General features: G+C 55.7%; 1 protein-coding gene across 1 annotated transcript; it reads right to left on the reverse strand.

Moving 5' to 3' along the window:
• Positions 1-1,841: 1,841 nt before the first annotated feature.
• TGME49_232180 (UBA/TS-N domain-containing protein) lies at positions 1,842-12,480 on the reverse strand (the record flags this gene model as incomplete). Its single annotated transcript, XM_002368047.2, has 6 exons — positions 1,842-2,006; positions 2,629-2,838; positions 3,245-4,060; positions 4,586-5,852; positions 8,689-10,982; positions 11,608-12,480. 6 exons carry the CDS (start codon positions 12,478-12,480, stop codon positions 1,842-1,844), a joined length of 5,625 nt encoding a protein of 1,874 aa, XP_002368088.2.
• Positions 12,481-16,185: the final 3,705 nt, after the last annotated feature.

A 16,185-nucleotide genomic window follows, 5' to 3' on the forward strand; every position in this document is an offset into this window, starting at 1 on the left:
ACACTCACAATTGCCAGCAATTAGGCGCACATATCGGAATGTCTGTTGATTTCCGTCTCTGAACGCTCGCCCACGCTTCGTATCGAACAGAACAACTTTTTAAGCGCGCCGAGGCGGTCTAGCCAGAGGCTTCCGACTCTCCAACCTCAAAAAACGGAAGAACTAACGCGATTTCCTACTTCCTAGTACCATTATCTTCTATGTTTGTAACTCACTGTACTTGTGCTGAACTCACTAGGGTCCTGGTTTGGACTATGTACCTTTCATTAAGTATTAGATTGATGGTTCTAAATCTGAAACGACTGGTTCTTCTATCGAGGAGTCTCCGGAACGTTTCGCCGCTTCCAGAACTCCGCCTCTTCGGCTATTTCTTGTTTTTTCCCGCCAATCGACAGACTGGAAATCTGTTTCTGACACTACGGCAAACCGAGTTTCGTGCGCTCACGTTGTCACGACTATCCTGTCACTCGCAGGCTTCTCAGAACGGACAGCTAACTGAATGAGATGTTCCCTCAACGTGTGACACGTGCAGAACTCCGGAATGTCTACCACGCCAGTGCCTTCACTCGGGGACACCTGCCCTTGCAAACACATGCACTGTGGGACTCCTTTCTTCCACAGTTTCGTACAACCGCAGCCTTGCGAATATGCATGCAGATTAACGACGTATCATTGACTATATATATATATATTCGTCAAGAGAACAGAGAATGCTCCCTAGATCCACCGCCGTTGTGTGTTGGTCCCCGTACTCTGTAGAAGGCTGCGTTGTATGTCATTGGCGCGTTGCAGTTGCTATATTGTGGTAAACAGAACTTCAACACGATGACGGCGCCGACCATCCAGGACTGTTTGTCTGATGCTGAAAAATTGCGTACGCTGATTGTGTGTGGTTTCCTTGATGATCACTCCGCCTGTGTGAGTCTAAGAAGAGTGGCCGTGTGCTCATTTTGTAGTGATCTGCTCAGATGGGAGTTCTCCGAGAAACGCCTAGAGAAGGACGCAGAAATGATACAGCCCCTCGTTCTCGAACAGTGCGGTTCATGAGCCAGTAGAACGGAGAGGCTTGTCTGGGAACTCGCAGAAATTCCTCCACATTTGTGAACAAAGATGTAAGTGCGAGGCCGATAGAAAAGAAACGCGTGTGGTGGCCTTTCCCGAGCGTCTCGCGGTTGCCTCACGCTAGGGCACCTCTCATAAGAGCGGAAGTTCTTCGATGTGTGACAGAGAAGACCCGTCCTCCTTCCGGTTCAACGTGTTTCCGTTCGCCTTTCGGCGGCTTACAAAAACTGCCTCCCGCTTTACCACGACAGCTGTTGACACCACACACGTTCCGAAAAATTAAAGGGATGCACGCCAAACCACACAGCACAAGACAAGAGTGCATGCAACCGTCGAGATGTATACAACGAGTCGTGCTCCTCACAGATGTACCGCTGTTCAGGAAAGGAGAAAGATGCATATGCGCCGCCTTCTACGAAGACACATCGGCACCCACCGGCATTTGTGGTGTGCACCCGCGCTTGTGAGAGAGCGTTTCGGTGTGAAGTCCAGAAGTGCATCAGTTGGGTTGCGTTGTCAAAGTTAGGACGAATGGAGTAGAGAGACACCCCAGCAGTGGAAGCCAATGAACCAAGTGTTGACGAAAAGACTACAGAGGAAGACGAGGGTCACAAAAGCTGACGAGTGTGGCCTGGAGAAGACGAGAGTAGGTCGCCGCCCAAATCCAGTGTCTGTGCAGGTGTGCAAGCATTCTGTTCACGTCCGATTCCTGTAGACAGATCTTCTCTCCGTTTCTTGTCGCCACCGAAACTTGAGAAAGCGCAGAAAAGCGGCGCTGGCTACAGAGCTGCTGCTGCCTTCTCCAGCAGCTTGCGCTGTTTGAAGACCTTGATAAAGCCAACGAAGAGGGGAAGGAAAAACGGGAGAACGACGGGAAGGTAAATTGCACACTTGAACTCGAAGCTAAAGTGCGACTGCCCGGTTACGCTCTCTTCCTGGAGGGCCTGCAAAAAACGCACGCGCGACATCGAGACTCATGCTTGGCTTGCCAGAAAATCTGTTTGCGAAAAGAAACTTGACAGACAATCCTTTCTGATGGGCACAAAATTCAATCCCAGCAGCAGGGGCGAAGACGACAAGATCGAGTGCTATCCGCCCAACCCAGGCGTAGGAGTGAAACCTGCCGATGCATGACTTAGGCACTGAGTTGGACGCAAAAAGAAGCAGACGAAAATACACATCCGTCTTCCATCACACATCCAACCACGGATCAACACCTACGCGCACAAGGACAAACACAACTGTTCGTGATTAGCAGAGGTGAAACCCACACAGAAGAAAGCAGACGTTGAAGAACGGGCGGCGGCGATCCACACATGTACAATTCGAAGAGAAATATCTCTGTCACCGGGACAGGCAATACATGCGAAAAGAGATATATATTCCTGTTCACGGGCACACACGGACATGCATATGCGTTTTGATGCAAACAGGTTCTCCTGCACAGATCCCCACCAAACAACACATGATTGAATGAGGACTCTGAAGGGTCTCCAGGAAGAAGTCCACCTTCGCTGGAATCGTTGTGAGACAGCGAAACCGAAACCGTTCGAATTTCGTGTTTACCTCCAGAGAATCCTGGAACGCTGCGCGTGCGAGAGCAAGAGCGAGTCCGAGGAAGCGCGCGGGGGGGACATGGCGATCTTTCTGAGGCTGAGAACTTCGATTTTTCTCTGCCACAGGTGCCAGAAGTTGTTCACGAACGTCTTCAGGGAGCTGCGAGCAAATCTGGCCCTGAAGGGCTTCTGCACTGCAGTCAATGAAAGTCAGTGCTCTCTGAGGAAGGCGATAAACAGAAAGTGAAAATGAAAATGAGCGTCTGCAACGGTTCCGCCCGTTCATCTGGACGCGTAGGCACAAGGGCGCGCACCGCAACACACACAAACCCGCACAAATTCGTGTACGAAGGTCCTCCCTCGATACAAATATATATATATATATAGAGAGAGAGAGAGAGAGAGAAAACGACTACTCAGATGCTAGCCTGATCAGTAGCACCGTCCTGGGAGTACCTAGGATACTGAATATGACTCCAGCTATGAGATACAGACAACCAAGTTCTGTACCTCTCTCTATATATATGTATGCATCCTTGGGTGTATGCGTGAGTTTGGAGATGCCACCGCTTGAGAAAGAAGCCTTTTCCCGACGTGATGGTAAGTCTGTTTCCAGTCAGCTGTACCTGGAGGGCCTCTCCAACATGGGGGTAGACGGCGAGCTCCGTTTGATCTTCGATGATGGTTTGGAGGCTGCGGATGTTGCTGACGGCTCTTTCGACGAGCTGTACATACACCCGGCGGGCGAGGCGCCAAACTTCCCAGAGCCCCAGGCCGGCGTCGGTGTGTTGCGCGACGACGAGGACTTTGTCTTCTGTGTCGTCCTGTTTCTCGCCCGGGTGTGTCCAGACCATCACGACGTCGTCCACTTGACGCGCTTCCCGTTTCTCCAGATTCAGCGCGCGCGCGAGAAGCGTCTGTCTCTCGGCGGGAGAGGCGACGATATGCATGCGCCAGTGGTCTGCCGCCCGCTCCGCCGCCGCCCCAGAGAAGTAGTCTTCGAGTGTTTCCGGGAGGGAGAAGAAGGAGCGAAGCTGCGCAACCCAGACTCCGCAGATCTGCCGCATTTCTTCCGAGGAGAAACGCGTGACGGCCGAGTCTGAGAAAACGGTGGAGGCTGGCGAGGCAATGACCAAGCCACCCCACCCTGGAATCGCGATCCCGTTCAGAGTTTCTGTGCGCGCGCCGGCCCCAGCCTCCTGCGAGGCAGCGATGCGCCGCCCCGGCTTCCCGTCCTTGAGGACTAGAGGCACCGGAGAACGATACACCGCAAAGTTGATCGCCGGCGCAGGCGCATGCGTCGGTGTCGTGATGATCTGCTCAGGCTGCCAGTTGCTCGCTACTGCATGCAGTTTGTGTTGGGACGCGAGATCCAGGAGCCAGGGCGAGGCAGGCGTCTCCGGCCGCTTCAGAAGCGACGCGATGCTGCTGTGAGGCACCACCTGCGGGGAAGACAGGAGCACATGCGGAGTGCAACGGGAGGTGGATTGAAAAGACACTGCGAGCGAAGAAGCCAAGCGGCCCTCGTTTCTGGAGACGTCAATCCGCGGAGATACTCGGGCGACGGCACAGAACTGTCTCGCCAAAGGATGCACACACTCAGAGACAAAGACACACATTTGAAGACAGACTCGAGGTTCGGACGCCAGCGGTTAATCGTAAGCGCCGTCCCTCTCCAGGAGGTGAGGAAAAGGAGAGGTAAATCGCCGACGCTCAGTCGCAGAGGACATCCAGCAGGTATACGAACAGGAGAAGCTGCAGACGGCCGACGCCCTCCCTCTCGAGTGTAACGAGAACTGCTGCAGAGACGCGCGAGTCACGCACAAGGGGAGTCAGCGAAAGACAGACAGCTTGTGTTCGGTCTCAGAGGCTTTCTCGGCGAAATCCCTCCACCTGTCGGCCGGCACCCCGACTGGCATGCCTGCAGCTTGTGGGATGTCTGCGGAGACGCCGAGTCGCGTGCCTACCTGGGACTGCATGTGCAGGAAGTTGAAGACGAAAGAGAGGCGAGAAAAGAAGGACTCAAGGAAACTGTCGTAGACGTCCCTTTTGAAGCGCCAGGTGAGGCGGCGGCCACTCGCCGCGTGCGCTCCCTCTGACTCTTCGTGGGTCTCTTGACCCTGCGGGGCGGAGGGCAGAGGGTCGCCGCCGAGCCAGAACGTTAGGTCGTACTGCGAAGAGAAGGGGAAGCGAAAAGCAGCTTCGTCCAGGGGAGAGAAGAAGGAGAGACGCAGAAGCTGCGCGAGCGCTGGGAAAGTGACCCCGGCCTTGTCCCTGAACGAGGAAGAAGCGCCGTCAGACGAGTGGACGGACGCCACTGAAATGGACGAGTCCGAGTGGAGCACGAAGTGTGCGGAGAAGGAGTCTGCGGCCTCTGGGGAATGGTCACCTGTCTGTTCGACTAGCTCTCGCGAACCAGTCGAGAAAGCAATCGTGTACGTCAGCTCGGCTTCGTCTAGCTCGAGGTCTCCAGGCGCACAGGCGCAGGAGGCCCCCCGAGGCGGAGCAGCGAGGACAACCCGCAGGAGAGAAGTCGATGTGGCTCCTTGGTCGCCAGGTGGAGCGGGATCTGCAGACGCCAGAAGCAGGTTGAGATCGGTGACAAACGCCGGCGTCGGCTCTGCGGTCTGGGCCGCTTCGCCTTCGCCTCCCTCGTCCAGGCGCAGCCCCAGGAACAGCGAGCCGTAGACGCGCGGCTCCGCGGGCAGCGACACGAGCCCCGAGTTCCGGAGCGACGCCGCCTTCGCTTGCAGCCAGTCGAAGAAGCTGGCCGCATCTCGACGCGCCTCTTCGCAGAGCGGTACGAGCTTCAGCGAGAAACCTGTGACCAGGGGAGGCAGGAGCGCGAAGAAGGGTGGAACTGAGGACGCCTCCCTTCCTTCCCGTCGCCGCTTGGTGTGCGCCGCCTCCCAGCGCGCGTAGGCGGCAGTCGCTGCTTTGCGTCTCGCAGCTTCTCCGCGTCCCTGACTCCCCTCAGCGAGCTGAGAAGCGACGCGCTCCGCAGTGGGGAAAGACGACAGCGCCGGAATCGGCGAACGCGTAATGGACGTGACGTACCACCAGGCTGCGAGCCCCAGAGCCGCCCAAAACAGAAACGCAGAAAGCACCGTCAGGCGGAGACGAATCTTCGCCCTCTCCACAGAAACGAGAGATTCCATCGTCGCAGAGACGCACGGGAACGGACAGGGTGTAGAGGAGCACGCCGGCGCAGAATAATCGACGGTGTACGTACACCTGAAAAAGTGGCACCAGCGGTGTATTGACTGCTGGTGATAGGGCTGCGGTTCGTGGAGAACCGACCCTAGGACGCCAGAGGGAAGGATGCCAGAGGGAAGGATGCCCGGCGCAGAGAAAAGAGAGACGAACCAGCTGGCTTAAACAGACGGAGAAGAGGGCCTGGCCGTCCGTGCACCTAGAACCGCGAGCGAGACGGACTGGCGCGTTCCATGGCTCCGAAGAGAAACGCAGGTGAAGGAGACGCGTGGACCGCCAGCGGAGCGAAAAGGCCGGAAGAGGAGACAGGCCTCGCCCTAGGAAAGAGGGAAGGGGGAGCGCGAAGCAACAGGAAGACAGCAGGAGCCAGCGTGAGGAGTCTCGTAGCAGTGCACATGGTATCCGAACGTCAATACAGCTGGAGGCGGTGCTCTCGAGTCTCTCCACGCCTTCCTGCTCTGGGAGCCTGCGGTGCCTCCTGCCGGAAGGCAACACTGAGGGATCCCCGAAGTCACGACGCAGCGACGATGCAGGCCGCTCCGCACCGCTGAACCGAGAAGAATGAACGAGTTGAAGAGACTCTCCAGGCGAAGAAGGGCCAGGAAAAGAGAGACGCTAGCCGAAGAAGGTTCCGGCGTGAGCCTCGGGTGTGTCGGACTGAGGCGCGACAGAGACAGCCGGCAACAGAGAGAGACTTGGTCGAGGAAGAGAAACAAGAAGAGCGTACACTCCTTCAGAGCATCTGAGTGCGGAAGCAAGTGATCGTGTGTCTCCGGGGAGGAGTCTCAAAAAAACAGTGTCTTCAAAGCGAGCCACCCTCCTTTGGCGTCGTGTGTGCATGCACAGTGCATGTACACCCGAGAAGACGAGACGCGAGCGGAGAAGTTCGAAGCGGTTCGCTTCTGCCTTTGAAGTTGCCCCTCCACAAACAGTTTTGAAGTAGCTTTTCTCCTGGATAAATCTGTCCGACTCTCACCAAGTTACAGCGGGCAACAGGTAAGGGCGTCGCGGCCATCACGCGCCGCCGCGTCGCCTCCGCAGCTCTTGACTGGTCTCTCGCACCGGACTTCGCGCTTTGTCTTCGCGTCTCGCAGGGAAAACATATTTTCCAGAAATGCAGAGGTATTCACATGGTCTTCACACTGGGCAGCTGGGATAGCTGCCTCACTGGATGTCTCTCCACGTTCGTTTCGCCGACCTCACATACACATCCCGCTTTCCTTTTTCGAGGTCAGCCTCGCACAAGTCTGTTCCTCGCATTTATGGATGTCACGGAATCGCCGACACGGATTATGGCTTCTGGAAAGCAGCTCTACATTTCTTTGAGAATAGCAAGCAGCCGTCGCCCTAGCGCTTGGTCCACTTCTGGTGTGTCTGGACACCGCACGAGTTTCGAGTTTCGGAGGCAACGCATTTTCTGTGTCGTGCGCGGAACAAAAAAAAAAGCACAGAGTGCCACCTGGAGAAAACATGCCCTTCTGGGATTTGAAAGTGTCTACTCTCAGTCAGATCTGACTGCTTCTTTGTTTGCTGCCGCATCGAGAGACACAGCCATTCTGGTGAACGACCTCGCCGCCGTTACCAAGGGACAGTCACGCAGCGCCCACAAACGGGTGGGGCCAGAGAGCTTTGAAAACTGCCCCCGGAGGAGGCATGCTGACTCCGCCTCTTCGCTCCCTTTTCACTCGGCTCTTCTCCCAAACACTACGCACAAAGAAGAAGACTGAGATGCAGGCGCATGCGGGTGTGTAGATAAATGGATACCTATTCACATGGGACAAGGCAGAGGAATCTACTAGAGTCTCTGCCGACAGCGATTTCTGTAGTGGCTGAACGAGGCTCTCTGGCCTGCTCCTTCTGTCTTTTTCTGCTTTTTTCCGGGGGAAATCTTGCGCCTCTCTCTCGACCTCTGGAGGGCGCGCAGACAGACGTCCTCAGGGCGCAACGGAAGAAGGAAGCGTAAACGTATCTACGAACAGATATCTCTACGTGTATTTAAGATGCACAGAAATATATGAACGCATTTTCACTTTACATGCACACGTGTGTTTATGCAGATATTTGCGTATGAGCGTGCACAAAAATGTCTACAAGCGCGTGTGCACGCGGTGTATATACACCAGATCGTTTTGTGGAGACTCGGAGTGCAAGACCCGCTGCGTATCAGTTCGCGGAATCCTCAGGCGGCCAGACGGCCGACAAGCAACGCAGGCGTCCGAAAAGCAAAGTGCTTCAGACTCAGATTTCTTCCTGAAAGGCATGGTGCATTCACAGGCCACCACGCCGTTCCACACTTTTTTCCTGCGAATCGAAAACGATACCATGGGCAGGCTCCGAGTTCCCGCGGCTCCAGTCGCTTCTCCAGAGTTTCCAACGCCGTCGAACCAAGGTGTACATACACACGAATACACATACACGTGTATCTATACATACGCGAATATATATATTTAACCATGTGGCTCCGAATACAAGTCGAGATGCGAAAATGTGTAACTGGTGGGGATCTTTGCAGTCTCAGCCTCGTCTCCAGATTTCGTTCCACCTTTCGGAACTCGAACAAAAAGCTGTTCAGAATGCAGTCGCGAGATGGAAAAAAGCCGAGGAAGAAATGTGTGCTTTGTCCTCGATTCCTCCCTTGTCACTTCGCCTCTCCGCGGTTCTGTGTTTTCTTGTCTTCTCTCGCTACGAAAAAAACGCCCTCGCTGCACCTGCCTTGTCCGTCTCCGTCTCTTTGGCGCGTCCTCCGCACTGAGGAGGGTCTCGCGCTCGCTGTCTTCCTCTCCAGGTGTACGTCCACCCTGTGTGTGCCGCTCTCTTCTCCAGCAGGTGTCTCTACAGCAGGTCGTCGAAGGCGCACATTCTGTCCGCGATGGTTCTCGATTCCGCGAGGGCGCCTGCGTCTGTGCCTTCTTGTCTCTCCTCGCGCACGGCGTTTCTCGGTTCTTTCTCTCCCTCTGTCTGTTCCCGCTGCCTCTCGCCATCTTTGCTCGACACCTGCCGCTCTGGCGCCTCCACCGCGCTCCCCGAACTCTCCGTGCCAGAGGAGGATGAAAACTCCCCGCGGCTTCCTCCCTTCTCCCGCTGCGCCTCGCGTTCTCTCTCGCGCGCGCGGACTGGCTCTGCACCTCTGCAGCTCGCTCCGCCGGGAGTCGCCGCGTCGAATTCTCCCAGGAGGTCCGGCAGCGGCGGAACTGGCGCAGCCGAGTGAGTTCTCTCTTCCTGTATGTCTCTCCGCTCGTCTCCGCGCCAGGGACATGTCTCGCGGGTGGTGTATGTGAATGCTTCCTCGAGGTCGGCGAACGGCGAGAGCGGCTGTCGGCTACCTTCAGACCTCTCGCTTCTCTCTCGCCGCTCTCTCGACGTCGCCTTCTTCGTCTGCCCCGCCTCTCGCCTGCCTCTCTCTCTGCGGCGCTCCTCCTCACTCCAGTCCGAGTCCGACGTTTGGCTCATCTCCGAGGACGAGCTCCGTCTCCCGCGTCTCTTCCCCTGGTCTCTCCCCCCGTCGTTCGCCTTCTCGCCCTCGCGCCTGCTGCCTCTCTCTGCCGGGCCATCCAAGAAACTTCCGATCCAGTCGTCGCACCTCCGCTCTCCTCTCTGCTCTGCACTCCAGCGACTCCTCTCGCTGCTTCCTCTTCTTTCTCTGCTTCCGCGTCGTTCTCTTCTCTCGTGCTTGTCTCGCCTGTCGCGTTCTGTGCCTCCCCGACTGCGGTGTCTGCTCCGGAAAGAGTCATGTTCTTCCTCCGAGGAGAGCGACTGAGAAAAGTCCCTTTGCTTCCTCGCGTCCTTTCCGCGACGACCGTGGCGTCGAGAGTCTCTGTCTCTTTTTTCTCTCTCTCGGTCTGTCTTCTCTCTCCCTGCTTGGGCGTCTCGGCGCGTCGTGCGCGAGCAAGCATCTGCTTCGCCGTCTGAAGAGCTCGATCGAGTCTTTCCTCGCGTCTCTCTGACGCCTGCAGGTTCTCGGTGTCGAGACACCCCCCAGTCCGAGGCGTCTCTTCCTGGGTTGTCGCTGAGGAGGTCGCGTTCCACCGCACTCGCGGAGGCGGCTTTGCCTGCGTCGCGCTTCGCGTCTTCCCAAGGGAACTCCGGACTTGTTTCTGCTCTTCGTTGAGAGCCATGCTGAGTTCCACCCTCCTCTCTGCACAAACTCATCTGTCTCCTTCGCTCTCCCTGTCTCCGCGCTTCTCTCCCTCCTCGCCGTTCGCTTCCTTCTCTCCCACTGCCGCCCCCACTCTCACTCTCGCTGCGTCGGTTCTCTCTCTCTGCTTTGTTGTGGCGCCTCCTCTCGCCTCTCGTGTCGCCTGCGTTCGCGCGTCCGGTCTTCCCCGCGGCGTCTCTGCCCTCTCTCCTCTCTCTGCTGTCTCTCCTCTCTCTGCTGTCTCTCCTCTCTCTGTTGTCCCTCCGGTCGCGAGTCTCTCCTTTCTGGGGTCTCTGCACAAAGAAGTCGTCTCCTCCGTGGTCTCCAATCACGTTGTCTTTCGCAGGTTCTTCGCCCTGCTCCGCGTCTCTCTCCGCAAGCGACTCTGCAGCTGCTGCGGCGCTCTCGCGCTCTGCGCGGCGCTTCTGCTGCCATGTTTGTCGCTCTTTCCGCTTCGCTGCCTTCAGCTTCTCCACCCACTTGAGTGTCGTCGGAAGCCGCACGGTCTCCAGTCCTGCGCCGTCCTGCGTCGCGCCTCCACCGCCTCCGCTGCCTCCACTCTGTCCCTCCTCTTCACCCGGGTGAGCGTCTCTCGTCTCCGCACCCGCCCTCGCCTCCTCGCGTTTCTCTTCTCGCCGCTCGATCTCGCGCTGCTCCCGCTGTCTCTGCAGCTCCGCAGAGCCGCCGTTGAGCAGCCAGTCCATGGCGGCCTGTGTATCGTTGCCGTGCATCTGCAGAGCGCGCTTCGCGAAGCCTTCTTCGAAGCCTTGCGCCGTCAACACGGCGAGCGACAGAATGTCCACCGTCACTTCGCTCTCCTCCTCGTCCGCCTCCGGCCTCTGCAAAAGGAGCACTGGCGGCGCCCCCGTCGACGCGTCTGCGACGAGCGTGCAGAGAGAAGCCTCCCGTCCCCATTTCTCCACCAGCCGCTCCGTCGCCGTCAGCCCCGTCAACTTCCCCTGCGCGGAGCCGCTCTCCTCTTCAGCTGCGGCGCGCTCCGCCAACTCCAGTTCCACCTGAAACGAACCAACGACAGAGCTGCAGATGATGCTTCATGCACTCGACCAGACTCCACACAGAAACAGATGTCCACGCTTCAAAACAGTCTTCTCCCTCTCCGTGGAGACACACGCATGCACCCGCGCAACTCTCCGCGCCGATCCACGTACGCGTCTCTCCTGCAGACAGCTGCGAGAGCACCTCGAAATGCCTTCGCAGTGCATCTGGCCGCGCGCGCACTTTCAAGTCCACAAATTTACGTAGACATATATATATATATATATGAGTATATGTATGTATATATATGTATATGTATGTATATGTATATGTATGTTTATGTATATATATGTATATAGATATGTGTATATATATGTATATGTATGTGCACATCGCGATCCACTTTTGTGCATGACTCCATACACGCGTGAGTCTGCTTGCAGATGCTCATCTGGGCGCATTCAAATATCCAGACGTCCACGTCCGTCTACAAGCAGACGCGTATCTCTATACGCCAACGCCAGTACGCAAGCGCATACGATTGGAACTCTTTTATGGACGAAACCTCGACGGCGGCGTCTCGGCGTTTGTGGGGCGCTTTTTTTCTCTCGTCTCGCACGCTCCGGCTTCGGTACGCGTTCACACCTGGGGAAGGAGGAGTTGAGGAGTCATCTCGACCATCGGTCTGAACTCCATGCGGCTGGGCAGGACCCTGGCGACGACGTGAGCACTGCTGGCGAAGAATTCGTACTGGAGGTACTTGAGCGTTTGCAGCGCGCTGTCGAAGATGTCACATTTGTACGCCTCGAGCATCTGAAGCCATTCGAAGAGGACGTCGTCGACCTCCTTGAAGCGGAGCCTCGCTGTCTCGACAGCAGCCTCCGCGAAAAGTATGTCCTTCTCACGCACCCGCGCGCCGCCGCCTCCGCCTAGGGGTCTCTCTTCCTCCGGTTCTCCCTCGCGGCCTGCAGAGGCTGTCTCGAACTTCCGAGATCCCGCAGCTTTCTGCAGATGTTCGAGTTTCTTCTGGGCGAGAATCCACTCCGCGAGGCGTCGATTTCGCGTCTGGATGTCCTGCAGAAGCTTCGCGTTGTGCTCACGGTGTCTGCGCAGCGGCTCAGTGACGTTGAACTGGAGGTCGCGCTTCAGCTTCGCGTAGGCTGCGTGTGGTGCGTCTGCGCGAGTCACGCGGTGGACGGCTTCCCGATACAGACATGCGTCTCGGACGATGCATGCGTCACTCTTCTTCGTCAGGTGGAGGACCGCGGCCTCGGACAGGATGCTCAGACCTGTGCAGAGGTGCTCGACGCCGTCGAGGAAGCGCGCGACTCCGCCCTGGAGAGCCTCGAGGCTCTCGTCAAAGCGCTGGAAGTCGCGAACCATGCCCTCGAACACAGGGTCCTGCGCCTTCAGCGAGGTCTCCAGCGAGCCATGCTGCAACCGAGACAAGAAGTACACCAACTCCGACTTGATCGCCGACAAAGAGTCCTCCATCTTCCCCCGAGACGAACTACTCATCGAGACAGAAAGAACGAGGAGGACGCGAGGGGAGACGAAGCTCACACTCCCGAGAGACACAGGGAGGAAAAGGTCGGGGGCAGAGAAGAGGAAACTGAAACGGGGGAGAAAAGAGAAAGAGACAGAAGAGAACGAGAGAGAAGAGAACGAGAGAGAAGAGGGAAGTGAAAGGGGGAGAGAGAGAAGAGAGGAAAGAGAAACGAGAGACTGAAGGAGAGGTCGGCAGAAGCGCTTAGAGAGGACGGGAGAGCGCTGCTGGAGAGAGGAGGCGTCGACCTCCGGCGAAAAGCATCTTTGGCTGATGCTGCCTGCGCTTCATCTCTGAGGAAGAAAAGTGAGAGGTGAAAGGCCGAGAAGGAGAAAGACGGGAGCGGAGCAGGAGAAAACACACACAGGGGAGACGCAAAGAAGAACGGGAGAGAAGCTGAAGGGGAGAGCAAGGGGAGAAAGGAACGAGAGAAGGAGAGAGAAGAGTTGAGGGTCGACGAAGGCGCGGAACGAAGAGAAGACAACGATGGCGAAGAGAGGAGGAAAGTGAGGAATTAAAAGAATCAGGAGAAGAGTTGGGCGAAGCATATCTCGCTTGCCCTCTCTTTTTACCTGGCCGGCGCGTCGCCTCTCTCACCGAAGCGCCGGCCGAATCGGGAGGGCAAAGCAAGAAACAAAAAGGGAAACAGGAAAGCCAAGACTTTCTCGCTTTTTCCAGACCCTGACACACCACGTCGTCGGCTGTTTCCTCTGCGCCGGGCAAACGCAAACGCGGCGAGTTTCCGCGACGATGCGGTCCTCCTGTTTCTGTGGCGAGGAGGACGTACACCCGACAGCTCGACGCGGAGAGGCACTCGCTTGGGTAGTCTCCGAAGAATTTTTGCCGGAGAAAAACTCCACGGCGAGAGCGAGGACGAGAGAAGCCGCGAACCGCGCGCGAGGAAAAGGGAGCTCGCAAAGGCGCCGCTTTGCTGCCCGCCCGGCGCGCCGTCGTCGGGCCGCGGTTCTTTTCTCAACCCCCAGCACAGACGAAGTTTTTCGCTGTCCAGCGAATCGGCAAACAGACGGAGGAAGTCAGTGAAAAGAACGGCCTGGCGGAGAGACCTGGAGGAGAGACCGGGAGGAGAAGAACCTGCGAAAGAAGCGAAAGTCACCGGCGGGATTCGGAAGACGCTCCAGAGTTTTCTCCGGCTGTATGTCCACCGCGAGTCGAACTCAAAAACCTGAAAGTTGGTGGTTCTCCAAGCCGTCAAAAAACGCCGAGACACCGCACCTAAAACGCTGCTTTCGATGCACAGCGCGACTCTTTCGCAGCTGTCGCTTTTATGAAGCATCACTATACATCTCTGCAGTTCGACGGGAGAGAAAACCAACGGAGGGAAATGCCCGTCAAAACGCGTGATTGCCAGGAGAGGCGCCGTTGCAGCTTCCCCGTAGTCCTCGAGGGAGATTTTCCGCGGGAAAGTCCTGCAAAACAAAGTCGCTTGAGGTCTTCCCCAGCGAGTTCTCCCTCCCCTCTGCCGAAAAAACAAGTGACTCAACTTCAGTGGTACTGCAGTCGCCCCTCGTCTTCTCGCCTGTTGTCCCCAGCGTCCGTGTGGAGGCAGTTAATTCGTTGTCTAACCAACAGACAATCTGCACAGGCGCTCTACAGAACTCGAGGCAGACAGAAATACATCCCAAAATATAAATAAATAAATATAAATAAATAAATATATATATATATATATGTACATATGTACACGTCGTATATCATCTCTAACCTGACATACGCATAAACATGAACCAAGGCAAATACATATATATATATATGTATATCCAAATACATATATATATATATATATATGTATATCTATGTATTATATATATATATATATGGCCGACGGTCTTTAGATCGGCATGTAGACAGTAGAGGGAAGCGAAATACCTGCTCGATCACCTCTCTGTGAGCATGTGGATGTGGAGGGTTGTGTGCCAGTCGATCCGGTCACGCACAGGCTTTTTCCATTTAGCGCTGCATGTCTGAGACGCGTTTCTCGCTCTCTCTTTGTTTCTCGCTCTCTCTCTCTTTGTTCTCGCGAGGCTTGGCGGCGCAGGCCTGCAAGAGTAGCGAGGAAGCAGAGCCCCAAAAAAGCTTCAAGGCAGCAGCTGTGCTCTGTGTGTTGGCGTCCCCTCTCAGGCCGAACGAGGCTGTTCTTTTCACCGTCGCAAGGCAGACCTGCGTTTCAGCTTCAAAACTCCTTGCGACGACCTCTCGCAGCCGTTCTTTCCTGCATTCGCAAAGGCCAAGAGAGGAGAACTGCTCACAGACATGAGCTCTTCTCCACGCAGTCTCGGGTTCCAAACGCTCTCGTTTACCCTGGCGCATGCCTGAGCACACACACACATGCATGCATACGCAAATGTAGGCACACCAGGACCACGGATGCATGCGCGCAAACCACGTACAAGTCGGCAAAACCGAGAGCGACTGAAATTGTCAAGGACTGCCTTGCGCTTTTTTTTCTCTCCAAAGGGCCACGTGAAGCACTCGAGTCTAAGCGAAGACTTTCCTCATGCTGAGTCACATCTCTACCTATATATATATATATATATATACATATATATACATATATATATTATATAATGTATTATATATAATGTATTATATATAATGTAATATATATATTATAATATATATATATATATATATTATAATATACATAATATAGTATATATAATATATGTAATGTAGGATATATGTATATATAATATGTAAATGCGTATGAGTGTATGTATTGAGAAGTTCACGTTGGCCTTCCCACTCTGAAGAACCTTTGCTCCGGGCAGAAACGCACACAGGCTGTCTGCGAGTCTGTGCTGAGACTCCCTGAGGAGTTGAGAAAGACTGTGGCTTCGACCGTCTGCAGAAAGACGCAACTCTGCAGAGTCGAGACGAGGAGAAACAGAGAAACGCGGAGGCGCCGTGATTGTTTTCTGCAGGTGATTCGCAGGCCTTCTTCCGCAGAGCCGCCATCCATCTCGACTGTTCCTTCCTCGCTCTTAGTTCTTATCGTTCTCTCTCTATCTCCCTTTCTTTGCCTTCCTCTCGCTCCAGTGTCTCACTCTCCTGCTCTTTCTTTTCTTCTAAACATCACACCGTCCCCTCGCGCCTCCCAGCTTCTTTTCTGTCTTGTCTCGCGGGTGCCGAGTTCTGCCGGGGAGGCCCTGGACGCGCGCGAGACGCTCCGTTTTTCTGGAGAGAGAAAGGAGTCTTTTCTCGCAGGGATACCCGCTCAACGGCTTTTCTCTTTTCCCCAACGCGTTTCTCCCTGTTCTTCCCTCACGCACTAAGGGAGCGGTTTGCCGCGTCCATAGTAGTTTGTGGTGCAGCTTCAGAGTAGACTAGCGCTGGCGACAGAGGTCCGCTTTTCGGCGGAAGAAGACCGCTGGAAGAGACAAGCGCGGGTGGGGGGAGGGTGGCGACCCGCTGAAAGCAGCAGGCAGAGAAGGCGGCGCGACGTCCTTTCCTTTTGGACTTGTTTTTGACATGAACATCTCCTGAGCGAAGAAGTCGAGAACAGACGCGAGGCCTCGCTCTGTCGCAGCATGTGTGGCGGAGAGCAGAGGGCGGCCCCGTCGCGCCTCTCCACGAAGCCTCGCCCCTTTCGTTCCTTCTGTCTTCTTTTCTCCCCTTCTTTGCTTCTTGTCTCTCCTCGTCTTCTTTCTCCTCTTCTC

This window comes from Toxoplasma gondii, chromosome VIII (genome assembly GCF_000006565.2).
Source record: "Toxoplasma gondii ME49 chromosome VIII, whole genome shotgun sequence".
Lineage (NCBI taxonomy): Eukaryota > Apicomplexa > Conoidasida > Eucoccidiorida > Sarcocystidae > Toxoplasma > Toxoplasma gondii.